The 18,119-nt window shown below is 45.8% G+C and overlaps 1 protein-coding gene across 6 annotated transcripts; it reads right to left on the bottom strand.

Annotated features, from left to right (window-relative positions):
• Window positions 1–1,142: 1,142 nt before the first annotated feature.
• On the bottom strand, window positions 1,143–15,948 carry mrpl10 (mitochondrial ribosomal protein L10). Of its 6 annotated transcripts, none has more exons than XR_013499000.1 (6): window positions 15,831–15,948; window positions 12,706–12,875; window positions 8,315–8,479; window positions 6,430–6,574; window positions 3,113–4,736; window positions 1,143–1,777 (listed from the first exon to the last, which is right to left on the bottom strand). XR_013499000.1 is itself a non-coding variant. In XM_078224095.1 (5 exons), exons 1-5 carry the CDS (start codon window positions 15,865–15,867, stop codon window positions 4,474–4,476), a joined length of 780 nt encoding a protein of 259 aa, XP_078080221.1. In that variant the 5' UTR covers window positions 15,868–15,948; the 3' UTR covers window positions 1,148–4,473. The 6 variants fall into 6 exon arrangements, 1 of the variants encoding a protein (XP_078080221.1); XR_013499001.1 differs by having other exon boundaries at window positions 1,148–1,818; window positions 4,100–4,736; XR_013499002.1 differs by having other exon boundaries at window positions 1,148–1,818; window positions 4,107–4,736.
• Between the last annotated feature and the right edge of the window lie 2,171 nt (window positions 15,949–18,119).

Here is an 18,119-nt window from a genome sequence, read left to right as displayed (position 1 = left end):
TCGGGTCCCCCCCTGCACAGCTGAGAGACTCACGAATTTCAGAAACTACGGAAGATCCCTAATCTGCCTAGCAACAGCGCGCAGCTGCATTTTAAACTGGCCAAGGACGATCAAGATCCCTATGAAACGAGACATAGAGTGGGTTATCAAAACCAAGCTATCACTGAAATATTACCAATTCGGCCAAGGCAGACATAAAAATCTGATAAACTAAGAGATAAGGATAAAAGGTTAAGAATGAAATACTCCAGACACCCAACAGGACAGGATGACATTAACACTCAATCTCACAAGCAGGAAACACAGACACGGAACAATAGGATCAATTCAAATAAGAGGACACATAGAGATGATAATGGGAAACGCATTTAGACACCGGGGCAGGACCAAGTAATCCCATTAACACGAACACACACCATACAAATGCTAATCGATGAAACTTCCTAGGGACTTTTGAAACTGACAGACCACTTTATACATTGTGTAAAAAAGCATAATCAAATGTTCCCGCGCGAATTTGGATCCCTATAAAGATCCAGAGCTGATGTGATTCAATTGAGATCAACGTGGCCAAGCCACTGTTTCTGAGCTGGCTACGGGGGTCTCCCTGGGATCCCAGTAATTGTACAATAAAGACACGCTTTGAACCTTGATTTGCGACTCAACTTCTATTCTGCACTGGTAAAGGGATATTTCCCTACAACAATTTATTAGTGTCACAAGGAGACTTACATTAACACTGCAATGAAGTTACTATGAAAATCCCGTGTTTATGTATGGAGAATAGAGTAATTTCCATGATGTAAAATAAAGAGTCTGCCAATTATTCTAGTAAGAAGTTTAACAACATCAGGTTAAAGTCCAACAGGTTTATTTGGTAGCAAATGCCACTAGCTTTCAGAGCGCAACAGCGGCATTTGCTACCAAATAAACCTGTTGGACTTTAACAAATTATTCTAGTTCCAGAGTGATGTGGTGAACAGAGTCAGGAAAGATAGTGATGACAGGAATAAATGCTGGCATTGCCTGCATCTCATGAACGAATATTTTTAAACATTGACCTGTAAGAATGCTGAATTGATTCCTGGAGAATACACCTTCAGCCGTCCCTTCCGAAACATAGAAAGTAACACGGTAAGATCAGCTTGTACAGGCTAAAAGTATGTGATCAGATTTATTGACAGATTCAATAATTACATATAAACTGATCAACACAGGAAAAATCATAACATTTGACAAAACATTAATTCAAATAAAATTAACCCTAATTAATATATTCTTTAAAGAGTAGTTTTCTACAGCATCTGATAAACAAGTTTTTCTTTGGTGAATCAGATTGCCTCCTGGTAGATCTTCTTGCTTCCGTATTTCACAAACTGAAATTTGTCCACAAGTGTAGGAGTCAAAGATCCCATGCTAGGGCTAAATTTGAGCAACCGCTGCCAATCTGTGGGAAGGCGATGGCCTAGTGGTATTATCGCTAGAAACTCAGCTAACTTTCTGGGGACCCGGGCTCGAATCCCGCCACGGCAGATGGTAGAATTTGAATAAAATACATCTGGAATTAAGAACCTGCTGATGACCATGAAACCATTGTCGGAAAAACCCATCTGGCTCACTAATGCCCTTTAGGGAAGGAAATCTGCTGTCCTTACCTGGTCTGGCCAACATGTGACTTCAGAGCCACAGCAATGTGGTTGACTCTCAGCTGCCCTCTGAGCAAGGGCAACGAGGGGCCCTTACAACTTGGGATGGCATGGCGGCACAGTGGTTAGCACTGCTGCTTCACAGCGCCAGGGACCTAGGTTCGATTCCCGGCTTGGGTCACTGTCTGTGTGGAGTTTGCACATTCTCCTCGCGTCTGCGTGGGTTTCCTCCGGGTGCTCAGGTTTCCTCCCACAGTCTGAAAGTCGTGCTGGTTAGGGTGCATTGACCCGAACAGGTGCCGGTGTGTGGCAACTCGGGGAATTTCACAGTAACTTCATTGCAGTGTTAACATAAGCCTTGTGACTAATAAACTTTAACTCGGGATGGGCAATAAATGCTGGACAGCCAGCGACGCCCATGTCCCATGAATGAATAAAAAAATTCCAGTCAGTCGCATTCCCTCACCCCTCGAGTGCCTATCATATGTCCTTTTGTAATGACTGATCATCTCCACTTTCATCACCCTTACAAGCAGCGAGTTACAGGTTATTACCACACAGTGAGAGAAAAATAAAATCGCCACATTTCCCCCATACTTCTTGCACTAAGATTTAAACCTGTGCCCCTTAGTCCTTGTACCATCAGCTAATGGTTTCACTGGCACCACTGTTCCACTAATACTTTGCCCAAGTGGCCATTTTTCTTGTGTAAGCCGAGACAGAGTGTCAGCGGGGTCGTGGATTGCGACTGTTACATGATATCCACCGGTAGGCACTTAACAAGCATTATTTAATCACCAGCAGGAACTGTATCTCATTTTCCTTCTTCTAGCCCGGGGAGGGGCGAGAGCAGGAATTAAAATCAAATAAAACATCGCCGCCGAAACCATTAAACTGACCATGGAGCAGGAATCACTTTGTCCTCCTTTTTAACTGGTACAACCAAAATGCACACAGGAGTCCACTGTATTGGCGTTCAGTATAGCACTCATTGTATTTTACAGCATTGCTGCTCGTCTTGTTTAGTATTTTAAACCTGCTGTGCATCGCCATCCAGAGTCCACTTCCAAAATTCTGAGTGAGTTAATGAAGCCAGATTCGTGGAATCCCTACAGTGCTGAAGGAGGCCATTCGGCCCATCGAGTCTGCACCAACAACAATCCCCACCCAGGCTTGTAACCCCACGTAATCCCCCGACACCAAGGGGCAATCCCACCCAGACCTGTTCCCCGAGGCCCCACTAATCACATTTTGGGACACTAAGGGGTAATTTAGCATGGCCAATCCACCTAACCCGCACATCTTTGGACTGTGGGAGGAAACCGGAACGCCCGGAGAAAACCACACAGACATGGGTAGAATGTGCAAACTCCACACAGACAGTCACCCGAGGCCAGAATTGAACCCGGGTCCTTGGCACTTGAGGCAGCAGTGCTAACCACTGTGCCGTCCCTATTGTGGATTGCAGAGATGGTCTGTAACACATTTAAAAGTATTAGGGGACTGTTCTATTCTCTAGTTTCTACATTTCATTCTAATGGGGTACGTAAAATTCAAGCTCCCATATTTCATGAACAGAATACAGGTGATAAAACGAGCTGGTCCAATACCTTTGCTTGATCGGAGTTCTAACATCTCGCCCACCATTACCAACAGGATCATAAATAAGATAGAAGTCGGAAATGCTGGAAAATACACGGAATTCTCTCTGCGGGAGCAACGTTCCATTATAAAATTCAGGGTTAAAGTCCAACAGGTGTATTTGGTATCACGAGCTTTCGTTGTGCTGCTCCTTCATCAGGTGAGTGCCCGGGGCCATTCACCCGAGGAGGGAGCAGCGCTCCAAAAGCTCATGATACCATATAAACCTGTTGGACTTTATATCCTGGTGTTGTGATACTTCTTACTGTTGTCCACCCCAGTTCAACGTCGGCATCTCCGGATTATAAAATTCAAAGCTGTCTGGTTCCGCTGATGGGACTATTTCAGTTTCAGGTAGCCAGTGTTCCGCTTTTCCTTCTCATCCCACAGCCAGATAGCTGAGGAAATTAAAACTGGTATAGTCGGTCAGTGTCAATTGTGGAGCCAAGTTCCACAACTGGTTCTCATTGAATTGGACTGGAACACTGATCAAATTACACCCGAAAAAATCAACATATACAGATGGCAGCTAATAATCATAGAAACCCTACAGTGCAGAAGGAGGCCATTCGGCCCATCGAGTCTGCACCGACCACAATCCCACCCAGGCCCTACCCCCACATATTTACCCACTAATCCCTCTAATCTACGCATCCCAGGACTCTAAGGGGCATTTTTTAACCTGGCCAATCAACCTAACCCGCACATCTTTGGAGTGTGGGAGGAAACCGGAGCACCCGGAGGAAACCCACGCAGACACGAGGAGAATGTGCAAACTCCACACAGACAGTGACCCGAGCCGGGAATCGAACCTGGGACCCTGGAGCTGTGAAGCAGCAGTGCTAACCACTGTGCTACCGTGCCGCCCGATAACTTGTATCCTCACAAATAACTTGTATTTGTTTAAAACTGTTTGTATTCTAATATCCTGAGATTCAAACTTTGCTTTTTGTTCATTCATTCTGGGAATGTTTCAATCTATATCCATGAAGATCAATCAGTATAATAAAGGCCTAGATGATAAAAGTAATAGATTTGGATAGAGGGACATGTGTGTAGGGAAAACCGTTACTTTTCAATTATTAAACAATCCTTTACATCTCTAAGCTTTGTTTTATTTAATCTTCAACCCATTTAACCCGAGAGAGGGAAAGGTACTTTGTCATCCAGGTAATGCCCGAAAGTCCTAAGGTCCTTGACTCTCCGGTATTTCCTTCTGCTCAAGATTCTCTGTCTCTTTCAGTCCAGTGGCAGCTCCACTCTGCTGTTTCAAGTACTGCTCCAACAGCGCAGTGAGGTGCACGGGGCCAGCTTGCAGGAGTTGGCACGTCTGAGATGTCATTAGAGTCAGGCCGCCCACAATCTCCCCATGGATCATCTGCATTCCCGGGAGTCTGGAGTAGTTAACCACTCCTTGTCTGCTGAAGAGTACATCTTCGATACAAGCACCTGCATAGGAAAATATGGCACAATCACCAGGGACAAGATTTAGCACCTGCAATGTACTGGCAGCTGTACAATAAACAGACTGATGGTGTTGCTAACAGACGATGGTATATAGAGGGGGAGGTGATGACCTAGTGGCATTATCGCTAGACTATTAATCCAGAAACTCAGCTAATGTTCTGGGAACCCGGGTTCAAATCCCAGCCACGGCAGATGGTGAAATTTAATTTCAATAAAGAAATATCTGGAATTAAGGATCTACTGATGACCATGAAACCATTTTCGATTGTCGGAAAAATCCATCTGGTTCACTAATGTCCTTTAGGGAAGGAAATCTGCCGTCCTTACCCGGTCTGGCCTACATGTGACTCCAGAGCCACAGCAATGTGGTTGACTCTCAACTGCCCTCCAAGGGCAACGAGGAATGGGCAGAAAATGCTGGCCTGCCAATGAATAAAGAATAAAGCAAAGATACAAGCAGCGCCTTGGAGGCAGGAGAGGTACAGAAACGGAATTGCAGAGCTTTGGAGCTAGACAAAGTACAGCCACCAATGATAAAGCGAATAAAATTGGGGATGTACAAGAGTGTGGGAATTATAATAGCAGAGGGTTGTCGAGCTCGAAAACCTTTCAGGGATTAGGGAAAGCTGCGGATCGATTGGAAGACAAGGAAGAGTATTTCAAAATTGAAAGATTGCCCAACTAGGATTCAATGAAGTTCAGTGAGCACAGGGGTGATGGGTGAAGGGAACTTGGTGTGAAAATCCCAGTGGCGGGGAGCCACAGGTCCAGGGCATGCCACACTGATCACACATCACGTCTCAAATTACTCATGCACTCTATCCAAAAATGTTATTTGCAGCCTGAAATCGATGTCATTTACATCTGAACGGATCAATACTAACTACTTCCACCTTCGCTCTTGGGAGTCTATTTCACAGAATGGCCACTTTCACAAAGCAAGTTCAATAAAGCAAGCCACTAATAAAGTCAGAATAAATGTTTAAATGCATTTGATGCCCTGACACCGTGTGTGACGGTGTGACCAGAGGCATTGCAAACAGTGGCAGTCTTTCGGCTGGACCAGCATTTGTTGCCCAAGCCTAATTGCCTTTGAACTGAGTGCTGGGCCGTGTCAGAGGGCATTTAAGAGCGGTGGGTCTGGGGACCAGACTAGGTAAGGACAGCAAATTTCCTTCCCTACAGGACATTAGCGAACAAGATGGGTTTCTCCAACAATCGACAACGGTTTCATGGTCATCGTTAGACTTCTAATTCCAGATTTTTATTGAAATCAAATTTCACCATCTGCCGTGCTGGGATTTGAACCCGGGTCCCAGAGCATTACTTTGGATTACTAGTCCTGTGACAACACCACCATCTCCACAATGTTAGAGGATATTAAATCAAGAGCTGAAATCTTCTCCCATTAAACAGGAACCCACTGGTATATGCAGGAATCCGTGTTCCACAACTTTTACATCGTAACAATGCGAGTGAAATATTTATGCATTGACGTGTTTGAATACAATGTCATCTTCATTCCAGTGAAGAAAAGCAATTGTTAGACCAAAGCTTCTGGTTCTGTAAGAGACAGCTTGCAGACTAATGAAATGTGTGAAATTAACTTTTAGGTTTTAAGCAACTGGAAATAACTAAGGTTCCAGTTTGAACATAATTCTTCCACTGCTCTTACCCAGCAAGCTGATCTGCGTCGTACTGCGCACCGTCTTCAGGAGCTCTTTAGTTTTGGGCTCCTTACTCACAGTCATAATATTGTGACCAATAAACAAGGGTAGCAGGTTCTTGTATTTGGTGTCTGCTAGATATGAACGCAGGATCTGAGACAGAAAAATAATCAGTGACGTTACAAAACGCGAACTTGAAAAAGCCATCACTGAGATGTGTATTTAGACAGTGGCTCTCAATATTAAAATACCACTAACTTACTTGATTTAAACAGGCAATAACAACAAACAGCAACATAAGACCATTAGATATAGGAGCAGAATGAGGCTATTCGGCCCATCGAGTCTGCTCCGCCATTCAATCATGGCTGATATGTTTCTCATCCCCATTCTCCTGCCTTCTCCCCGGAATCCTCGATCCCCTTATTGACCAAGAAACTATTTATCTCTGTCTTAAAGGCACTCAATGACCTGGCCTCCACATCCCTCTGTGGCAATGAGTTCCACAACTGTTACTATTAGAAAGTAAACTGAATAAACACTGAAATATTCCTTTAAGAGATTTGCTGCCGTGAACCAAACTTCTAACATCATGCCTGGGTATGATCCCTTTCAATTGTCGATCGCAACATGACGCCCGGCCAGTTTTACAGTTGTGTCAGACTTGGCTCATATTGCTACTTCATTGCAGTGTTAATGTAAGCCTCCTATGACACTAATAAAATAAACTAAATATTGATAAACTTGCTTCTAAATCACAAGGTTATGGGTTCGAATCCCAGTCCAGCAACATTTGCATGATTATGGAGTCATAGAATCCCTACAGTGCAGGAGGAGGCCATTTGGCCCATCAAGTCTGCACCAACCACAATCCCAAATAAGGGGCAATTTAGCATGGCCAATCCACCTAACCTGCACATCTTTGGAGAGAGAGGGGAAACCGGAGCACCCGGAGGAAACCCACGCAGACACGGGAGAACGTGCAGACTCCACACAGACAGTCACCTTGACAGTAATCTTGGTCTCAATTCTCCACGAGCAATCCCTCTGCATATCAACCGGAAGATTTTTAATCTTTAAACTTAGAATTATTTTTTTTATTAATTGATAGGGACATGGGCATTACAGGCAAGTATTGCCCAGCCTTAATGGCCCTGGTACTGATTTGATTTATTGTCACATATATTGGCATACAGTGAAAAACATTGCTTCTTGCGCGCTATACAGACAAAACATACAGTGCATAGGGGAGAAGGAAAGGAGAGGGGTCAGATTATAGTTTTGCAGTCACAGATAGGGTGTAAAGAAAGATCAGCTTAATAGATGGTAAGTCCATTCAAAAGTCTGACAGCAGCAGGGAAGAAGCTGTTCTTGAGTCGGTTGGTACGTGACCTCAGACTTTTGTATCTTTTTCCCGATGGAAAAAGGTGGAAGAGAGAATGTCCGGGGTGCGTGGGGTCCTTAATTATGCTGGCTGCTTTGCCGAGGCAGCGGGAAGTGTAGACAGTGTCAATGGATGGGAGGCTGGTTTGCGTGATGGACCAGGCTATGTACTAGGCTCTGCAACAACGTGCAGACTCTACACAGAGAGCGATTGGAGCCGGGAATTAAACCCAGGTCCCTGGCGCGCTGAGAGGCAGCAACGCTAACCACCGTGCCGCCCGTAGAGTCAGACATGGAGGATAGCCACCTCAACAAAACAATGGAGAGCCACCGATGCTCGAGGAATCTCCAAGAGGAGGTGACACCTTCTGGGGAAAGAGGGAGAAAATGGGGGCCGGGGGGGGAGGGGCGTAATCAGTCATGAAACTAACACTGCTCACCAAACCGCTGTAATTCTATGAATGGCGCTAGTTCGAATGATACACATGATACAGAGTGAAGGAGGAGGACCTGGTTAGGGAAGAATTTCATGCGAATTTCGTGCTTCAGTAATCGATGTCGAAGAAGCTTCAGTTCTTCGGAGGTCATGGAGTTGTTCTGGAAAATGGCAATCATCTTATTCTCTCTGAATGTCATTTCCACGTCGTGTTGTAGGAGCTTTTCCAAACCGGACGGCTAAAGGAGAGATTTGCACAAACATTATTATGAAAAGCCTCGGGATCGAATAAGGAAAACAGCAAAACGCCATTACGTGCACCAGATGCTTTCGTTAACAGACAGCGGTGGGCATCGCGGACAGCTAGAAATAAAGCAGCTACTCACCGTGCTTCTCTCTTGGAAACTGCCAAAAGCTCTGAGAAGTCACAGGGATAATGGGCCAATTCTTACCTCCCCAGGCAGCAAGCTTTGGCAGGCTTTCCATCCTTGAGCAGCATCAAGGCCAAGTCTTTCCCCCCACAATACCTGGGGTGGTGCCTCTTCCATTAGGTAGGGATCAGTAACGGCTGGCTTCTTCCCTTCACTATTCCAAGGACACGGAGGCCGGTTCTCCCACCACCTGTCCCAGCAGAGAGTAAGCCAACTCAACTGGCCCCCTACGTCTGAACTCCACACTGATTTATTAACTGCCTCCATGAATTAGGATTTAATCAGGTTTTCATTTGCTGAACACAAAATGGGTTGTAATCTGCAAATTGCTGACAGCTTTTGTCATTTGAGATCACAACATTTAGGTGGCTCACAAGGGGCCTCTGGTGGTGCAAGTCAAGTACTGCAACTGCATAAACAAAATATCCCACAAGATATTCCCCTCTGTCTAGTTCTAAAGTTATACATTCCCAAATAAATCTCTTTGGGTGGAAGCATTTCTTTTTTTCCAGGTCTTGTGAAAAAGATTAATAGCGACAGAATGCAGATTTCCCCAAGTTCAGAGTCTAACCAGTCTCATGCACTTCTTTCATCCTTGTTTTTAAATCCATTCTCACCCCACCCTTATCTCTGCAATCTCCTCCAGCCCCACAACCCTCTAAGGTGTCCACACTCCTCTAATTCCAGCCTCTTCAGCATCCTGAATTTAACCTCTCCACCACTGGTGGCCATGTCTTCAGCTTGTCTTCAGCTGCCAGGGCCTTGCTATCTGGGCAGCAGGGTGGCACAGTGGTTAGCACTGTTGACCTCACGGCACCAAGTTCGATTGGATCACTGTCTGTGCGGAGTCTGCACCTTCTCCCTGCGTCTGCATGCGTTTCCTCCGGGTGCTCTGGCTTCCTCCCGCAGTCCGAAAGACGTGCTGGTTAGGTGCGTTGGCCGTGCTAAATTCTCCCTCAGTGTACCCGTACAGCGCTGGAGTGTGGCGACTAGGGGATTTTCACAGTAGCTAAATTGCAGTGTTAATGTAAATCGATGCGTGACATTAATAAATAAACTTAAACTTAAGCTCTGCAATTCTCAACCTAAACCTCGCTGTTCTCCTTTAAAACACTCCTTAATAATCAACTTCTTTGATCAAGCTTTTGGTCATCTGACACAATATAGCTTCGCAAGGCTTGGTGTCAAATCTGTTTATAATGCTCCTGTGAAGCACCTTGGGATGTTTCATGCTAAAAGTGCTATAAATAAACACAAGCTGTTGTTTCCTAAAACAGAATGCAGTTTTATTCCAGTCTGAATCGGACTCTCATTAATCTATTGCATTGAAACTTGTGATTCTGTTGCTTGGATTTCACTGGCAACACCTCCCACTCCTGCCCATCATTAGCACTTCTTATTTTTTTTAAGCTTATTTATTAGTTACAAGTAGGCTTACATTAACATGGCAATGAAGTTACTGTGAAAATCCCCTAGTCGCCACACTCCGCCGCCTGTTCGGGTACACAGGGAGAATTTAGCATGGCCGATGCATCCAACCAGCACGTCATTCGGACTATGGGAGGAAACCAGAGCACCCGAAGGAAACCCACGCAGACACGGGGAGAACGTGCAGACTCCACACAGTCAGTGACCCAAGCTGGGAATCGAACCCGGCTCCCTAGTGCTGTGAGGCAGCAGTGCTAACCACTGTGCCACCCTGCATGCTCTGAGGATATTCCATGGCTTCCTTAATTGCCCACCCAAAATTCCGCTGTCCTGAATGACCAGCCGAGACTATGTGCTCAAATGTGGATTGGGTGTGAACCTCTGAACTTCTGACTCAGAGGTAAAATGCCACCATGGAGTTTAGGCTGACTCTATAATTCCTTCTACCATCGCTCCTTCAATGCCTTTAATTCCGGGAACTCCCTCTTTAACCGCACCTTGCGTGCACCCACACCACATGGATTTGCACCAGGTTAAAGGTGGCTCACCACCAACTTCACCAACACCATTTAGGATGGGGCAATAAATGCCAGCCTTGCCAGTGACACTCTCAAAAATAAAAAGGAACCATGTTTAAGGTGCATCCATTTTCAGTACTGGGGATGGCGGTGATAAATAATGTGGTATTTGCAAAGTTATAGAATCCCTTAAGTGCAGGAGAGGCCATTCAGCCCATTGAGTCTGCACTGACTCTTTTTTATACATTCGAGAATCATTGACATCGCTGGCTGGGCCAGCATTTGTTGCCCATCCCTAGTTGTCTTTGAACTGATTAATTTGCCAAGCTATTTCAGAGGGCAGTTGAGAGTCAACCACATTGCTGTGGCTCTGGAGTCACATGTAGGCCAGACCAGGTAAGGACGGCAGATTTCCTTCCCTAAAGGACATCAGTGAACCAGATGGGTTTTTCCGACAATCGACAATGTTTTCATGGTCATCAGTAGATTCTTAATTCCAGATTTTTTTTTATTGAATTCAAGTTCCACCATCTGCCCTGGTGGGATTCGAACCTGGGTCTCCAGAATATTAGCTGAGTTTCTGGATTAATAGTCCAGTGATAACATCACTAGGCCATCACCTCTCTGACAGAGTATATTACCCAGGCCTCTTCCCTGCCCTATCCTCGTAACCCCACACATTTACCACGGCCAATCCATCGAACCTACACATCTTTGGATTGTGGGGGAGGAAACCGGAGCACCCGGAGGAAACCCACACAGACACGGGGAGAATGTGCAAACTCCACATAGACAGTCACCCAAGGCCGGAATTGAACCCAGGTCCCTGGTACTGTGAGGCAGCAGTGCCAACCACTGTGCCACCTTAGTTATTGTTATAGGAAATGGTACTCTTCCCACCTTGTAGAAGAAATTGTGTAACAGAATTGATTATCAAAAACAGCAAGGTTATGTTGCAGCTGTATGAGAGGCTGGTGAGGCCACACCTGGAGTACTGTGTACAGTTCTGGTCTCCTTACTTGAGAAAGGATATACTGGCACTGGAGAGGGTGCAGAGGAGATTCACTAGGTTGATTCCGGAGTTGAGAGGGTTGGCTTATGAGGACTGAGTAGACTGGGGCTATACTCATTGGAATTCAAAAGAATGAGGGGAGAGCTGATAGAAACATATAAGATTATGAAGTGAATAGATAAGATAGAAGCAGGGAAGTTGTTTCCACTGGCGGGTGAAACTAGAACTAGGGGGCATGGCCTCAAAATAAGGGGGAGCAGATTTAGGACTGAGTCGAGGAGAAACGTCTTCAAAGGGTTGTGAATCTGTGGAATTCCCTGCCCAGTGAAGCAGTTGAGGCTACCTCATTGAACGTTTTTAAGACAAGGTTAGATACATTTTTGAACAGTAAAGGAATTAAGGGTTATGGTGAGCGGGCGGGTAAGTGGAGCTGAGTCCACAAAAAGATCAGCCATGATCTTATTGATTGGCGGAGCAGGCTCGAGGGACCAGATGGCCTACTCCTGCTCCTAGTTCTTACTATGATTAGGCATGTTAGCACATGAACTCCATTATGTTGCTTTTCTAAAATTCATTTTTATGGGATGCGGGCGTCGCTGATAAGGCCAGCATTTATTGCCCATCCCTCATTGTCCTTGAGAAGGTGACGGTGAGCTGTTTTCTTGAACCACGGCAGTCCCTGTGGTGTAGGCACACCCAGAATTCCAGGATTCCCACCCAGACAATGAATGAGAGCTCCGTAAAGAAACAAACAACTACCCTTGTCTTTTCTATATTATGTTTTGCCACTGAGTTGTGTATTTGTGCCAAGCATCTGTTAGCAACAGTACAGGAGATCTATCAATAAGAGGAACATCCTCTTAGCCTGCCCAGTTTGCTTTTGTCAAGAAACAAACCAAACTATGTGCAAATCTGCATAGCCCTTGGTAGATCCCTGCCAAAAATGTTCAGTAAAATATATAAATCTTCACATTCCATAAAAGATATTTCCTGATTCAGTCCCTTCCCCCCCACCGCAGACAGTGGAGAAGAAATGTCAATCAAAGCCCAAAGCAACACTCATAAAATGTCCTCACCTCTTGGACCTCCAACTTCCTGGGTTTGATGCATCTTTCCGGGACGGCAGGCTTCGGAGGAATGTATTGTGTGACAGCCAATAGCTTCTGTCGCAGGATGTGCATGGGTTTGCGGTGGCGAGTCACAGCCTTGGATCCATGGCGCACAATCTGCCGGGATGGAAACCACCCTTCATGAAACAAAAACACTTGGTTTTAGTGAACACTCTGGGCTCTCAGGAGGCCAAGCATTTGTTATTCAGGCAAATTTTCTTCCCGCCTTGTGAACAACCTAAATCTTTTGAAAAAGTCTGAATGATGGGAATGAATCATAGAATCCCCACAACGCAGAAGGAGACCATTCAGTCCATCGAGTCTGCACTGATAACAATCCCACCCAGGCCCTATCCCCATAACCGCACGTATTTACCGCACTAATCCCTCTCACCTATGCATCCCGGGACACTAAGGGGCAATTTAGCATGGCCAATGCACCTAACCCGCACATCTTTGGACTGTGGGAGGAAACTGGAGCACCGGTTTAATTGACATGGGGAAAACATGCAAACTCCACACAGACAGTGACCCGAGGCCGGAATTGAACCTAGGTCTCTGTGGAGCTGTGAGGCAGCACTATTGCCATTGTAGATAGGAATAGCAGTGAAAGTCACATTTACAACTGTGAAGTATGCAGACTTTGGAAACCATCAGAACTGTCATCTCAAATATCCTAAATGGGAGTGGCCTCAAAATCAAGTGCAACTTCCTGGCGTTTCTTCAAAATAGTGCCAACCACCTTAGAGAATTAATGGGGTTTCAGCTTAACATCTCATCTGAAAGACATATCAAGTGCAACTTGATTTTTGGATACTAAGGAAGCTAAGGGATACAAGGATAGTGCAGGAAGGTGAAGTTGAGGAGCAGATCAGATCTTATTGAATGCTCTTCAATGAAAACCGAGAAATGCCTGGAAACCAATACACTGCAAGTGGGGTGACACTGGAGGGTTTTCCAGGGTGACTGAATGAATTGGGTTTGGCTGAATGGCCTTCTTCATCCAGTTTTGGGCGGCATGCCCAGTGGTTAGCACTGCTGCCTCACAGCGCTAGGTTCAATTCTGGCCTTGTCTGTGTTGAGTCTGCACGTTCTCCCCGTGTCTGCGTGGGTTTCCTCCAAGTGCTCTAGTTTCCTCCCACAGTCCGAAAGTCATGCTGATTAGGTGCATTGGCCATGGTAAATTCTCCCTCAGTGTGCCCGAACAGGCGCTGGAGTGTGGAAACTCGGGGATTCTCACAGTAACTTCATTGCAGCGTTAATGTAAGCTCACTGATAAATAAACTTAAACTTTATTGTAGTCATTGATGTCAGCTGTGGCTCAGTTGTTAGCACTTTCACCTCAAAAGTCCAAAAGCTGTGGGTTCAAGTCCCACTCTGAGAGACGCAGGCACAGAAATCTAGGCTGACACTCCACTGTGGCACTGGTGGTGTGATGCACAGTTGGGGGTGGGGGAGGGGCACACTTATCATGGCTAATCCACCTAACCTACACATCTTTAGACCTGGGTTTTTCCAGCACTTGCTGTTTTTATTTCAGAGACCCAGCATCCACAGTATTTTGCTTTTATAAAGGCAAAATTACACTGCGGACGCTGGAATCTGGAACAAAGCAGAAAATACTGAAAAATCTCAGCAGGTCTGACAGCGTCTGTGGAGAGTGAACAGAGCTAACGTTTTGAGTCTGTGTCATTGAGACTAGAAACGTTGGCTCTGTCTCGCTCCACAGATGCTGTCAGACCTGCTGAGATTTTCCAGCACTTTCTGTTATATTTTGCTTCTATTTCAGTTCCCCCTAAAATAGTCCAGCGAGCCACTCAGTCGGCAGACCTGCTGAACTTTCCTTAAAAACAAAATCACAGTACATAGAACATAGAACAGTACAGCACAGAACAGGCCCTTCGGCCCACCATGTTGTGCCGAGCTTTATCTGAAACCAAGATCAAGCTATCCCACTCCCTATCATCCTGGTGTGCTCCATGTGCCTATCCAATAACCGCTTAAATGTTCCTAAAGTGTCTGACTCCACTATCGCTGCAGTAAAACAAGATTATCTGGTCATTTGTCACAGAGCTGTTTTGTTGGGACCTTGATGTGCACAAATTGGCTGTGGCCGGTGTTTCCTACATTACAGCAGTAACTACACTTTAAAAAGTAACTCATTAGCTGTAAAGAGTCCTGGGACGTCCTGAGGTGACATAAAAAGCTATAGAAATGCAGGTCTCATCATTTTTCCCAATAGCAACTGGGAGACTTGTCTGAGATCACGTACCAACCGACTCAAGAACAGCTTCTTCACTGCTGCCACCAGACTTTTGAATGGACCTACCATATATTAAGCTGATCTTTCTCTACACCCTGGCAATGACTGTAACACTACATTCTGCACCCTCTCCTTTCCTTCGCCCCTACGAACTCTATGAACGGTATGCTTTGTCTGTATAGCGCACAAGAAACAATACTTTTTACTGCATCCCAATACATGTGACCATAATAAATCAAATCATCACTTAGCCCTCGATTAACAGCACACTTTTTTAGGTTTCTCTGCAGTCCCTGAACATATCCCGCCAGCCTGAAAATCAAGGACCCCACGCACCCCGGACATTCTCTCTTCCACCTTCTTCCTTCGGGAAAAAGATACAAAAGTCTGAGGTCACGTACCAACCGACTCAAGAACAGCTTCTTCCCTGGTACCATCAGACTTTTGAATGGACTTACCTTGCATTAAGTTGATCTTTCTCTACACCCTAGCTATGACTGTAACACTACATTCTGCACTCTCTCCTTTCCTTCTCTATGAACTGTATGCTTTGTATAGCGCGCAAGAAACAATACTTTTCACTGTATGCTAATACATGGGACAATAATAAATCAAATCCTGAGGTGGCGAAAGGCGCTATAGAAATGCAACTCTCATTGCTTTTCCCAACAACTAGGAGATTTGCAGCAGGGAGATGGATCTAAAAGGGGGAATATTAAATGTTTTGGTCAGGGAAGCTCGACAAAGAGGATGAATGTTAAAGCTGCCTCGTCTCCTTTCCCATTCGGCCCATCTTATTGCTCCTATCCCTTTCCCCCCGCACTCTCACCTCTGCATCTCAGCAGCCGCCCGCACAGCGCCGCCATCTTCCGCGGCACCTCACAACAAGCCACCACCCCATTCGCCAGACCAGCCCCCGCCCACCTGCATCCCCTCCAATCAGAGAGCCGCACAGAACTGACCAATCAAAAAGCCGACCGTCAGCCCCGCCCCCGGCCGCTACTGCAGCCAATCAGCAGCGGTTCGCAGCGCCCTCCGGTGGACTGGAGGAGCGCGGTGCACTGTGGGTACTGAGCCTCCCTGTTGCCAACCCTCCCGGACTGCCCGGGAGTCTCCAGCAATTGGAAGTCAACCTCCAGCACCACAGCCATTTAAGAAAGTGTGTTTTATTTTCATTGAACATTTTTGCTGATTTATTATATTAATAAAGCAAATATGGGGAAAAGGGCTGATTGGCAGAGCATTTCAAAGCATTGGATTAAGTGTTGAAACCTCCAAAAAATATTCACCCAGAGTTGGCAACCTTACAAGGAGGGGGACCATGAGGGCTGTTGAATGGCTAAACACTGTTGGCAGTGCTTGTGTTTGGGTGTTTGGGAAGAGGACAAGATAAATTTGATCATAATGCCTCCCCACTAAGAAACAGCCAAGCCAACACTTCAGTCTTCTGGGTTCAAATTTGGGAGGTGATTTGATTATAGGAAGAAATGAACTATTTAAAGAATGAATTAGGATATGTCTGCTGCCCTTGTCCTTCCGGATGGGTGTGATTTGGGTGGGGTACCAAAGGATCATGGAATCCCTACAGTGCAGATGGAGGCCATTCAGCCCATCAAGTCGGCACTGACTCTGACAGTGTATCTTACCCAAGTCCTTTCTCCAACCCTATCCCTGTAACCCCACACATTTACCATAGCTAATTCATCTAACTTCCACATCTTTGGACTGTGGGAGGAAACTGGAGCACCCGGAGGAAATTCATGCAGACACGGGGAGAATATGCAAACTCTGCAACACAGTCACCCAAGGCTGGAATCGAATCCGGGTCCCCGGAGCTGTGATGCAGCAGTGCTAACCACTGTGCCGCCCATTTACCCCAGACTTCAGGAGAGAGAAACAAAATGAGAAAAGAAAATAGACAAGGAAAGATAACGGTTTGAGGTACAATTTAGGGGGTGGACACAGAGTTCACTGCTGTTATGGAAGTGGGCAAGTCAAGAAGTAATCCATCCAAACGACCATTCTTTATCCATAAACGAAGATAGTGGCTGGAATTGTACCGCCCCGTCCGCCATGGGGACCAGAGCGGGCAAGGGGCAGAACATGGGAAAGTCGGGCAGGTTTTTACGGTTTTGGGAAAGTTTCGGGGCAAGCAAGGCTGTAAAATCCCACCCAGTGAGTGACGATGAGATATTCAACTGTACAAACCGTCAAAACTGAAGCTGTCCTATTTTATTCTTTATTTATTTTTATTAGTGTCACAAGTAGGCTTATATTAACACAGCAATGAAGTTACTGTGAAAATCCACTCGTCACCACGCTCCGGTGCCTGTTTGGGTCAATGCACCCTAACCAGCACACCTTTCGGACTGTGGGAGGAATCCAGAGCACCCGGAGGAAGACCACGCAGACACGGGGAGAATGTGCAGACTCCACACAGTTACCCAAACTGGGAATCGAACCCGGTTCCCTGTGAGGCAGCAGTGCTAACCACTGCGCCGCCATGCCTGTAGTCCACATATGCACTCTTTCCAGCAGGGGTCACTGAGTAGAGATGTTGGGAATGGAACTCCTTGCAGATTGTACCACTCCCTTGAACAGGAGTACTGAGGTTAATTGTTGCAGCTCCATGGCTGTCCTTGGTTGAGCTTGTCTGAATCAGCACAGACTCCAGACATTTTGGGTTGAATGGTTCAGTTCTAGACCAGGCAAGACAGAGCTACTGAGAGATCAGCCATTTATTAGCTTCCAGTCAGAAGAGGAATGGTAAAACACATTAGACTGAAGAAATCTGATTCTGCACCCCCTCTGCTTCCATTCTGTTACTCTTTTTTATTCATTCATGAGATGTGGGTGTCACTGGCTGGCCAGCATTTATTGCCCATCCCTAGTTGCCCTTGGAGGATAGTTGAGAGTCAACCACATTGCTGTGGCTCTGGAGTCACATGTAGGCCAGACCAGGTAAGGATGGCAGATTTCCTTCCCTAAAGAGCATAAGTGAAGCAGATGGGTTTTTCTGACAATCGACAATGGTTTCATGGTCATCAGTAGATTCTTAATTCCAAATATTTTTTATTGAATTCAAATTCCACCATCTGCCGTGGTGGGATTCGAATCC

The sequence above is a fragment of the Mustelus asterias genome, chromosome 11, assembly GCF_964213995.1.
Source record: "Mustelus asterias chromosome 11, sMusAst1.hap1.1, whole genome shotgun sequence".
In the NCBI taxonomy this organism is placed as follows: domain Eukaryota; kingdom Metazoa; phylum Chordata; class Chondrichthyes; order Carcharhiniformes; family Triakidae; genus Mustelus; species Mustelus asterias.
The sequence above is the reverse complement of the archived record's forward strand: the minus strand, read 5'-3'. Positions and strand labels throughout refer to the sequence as shown.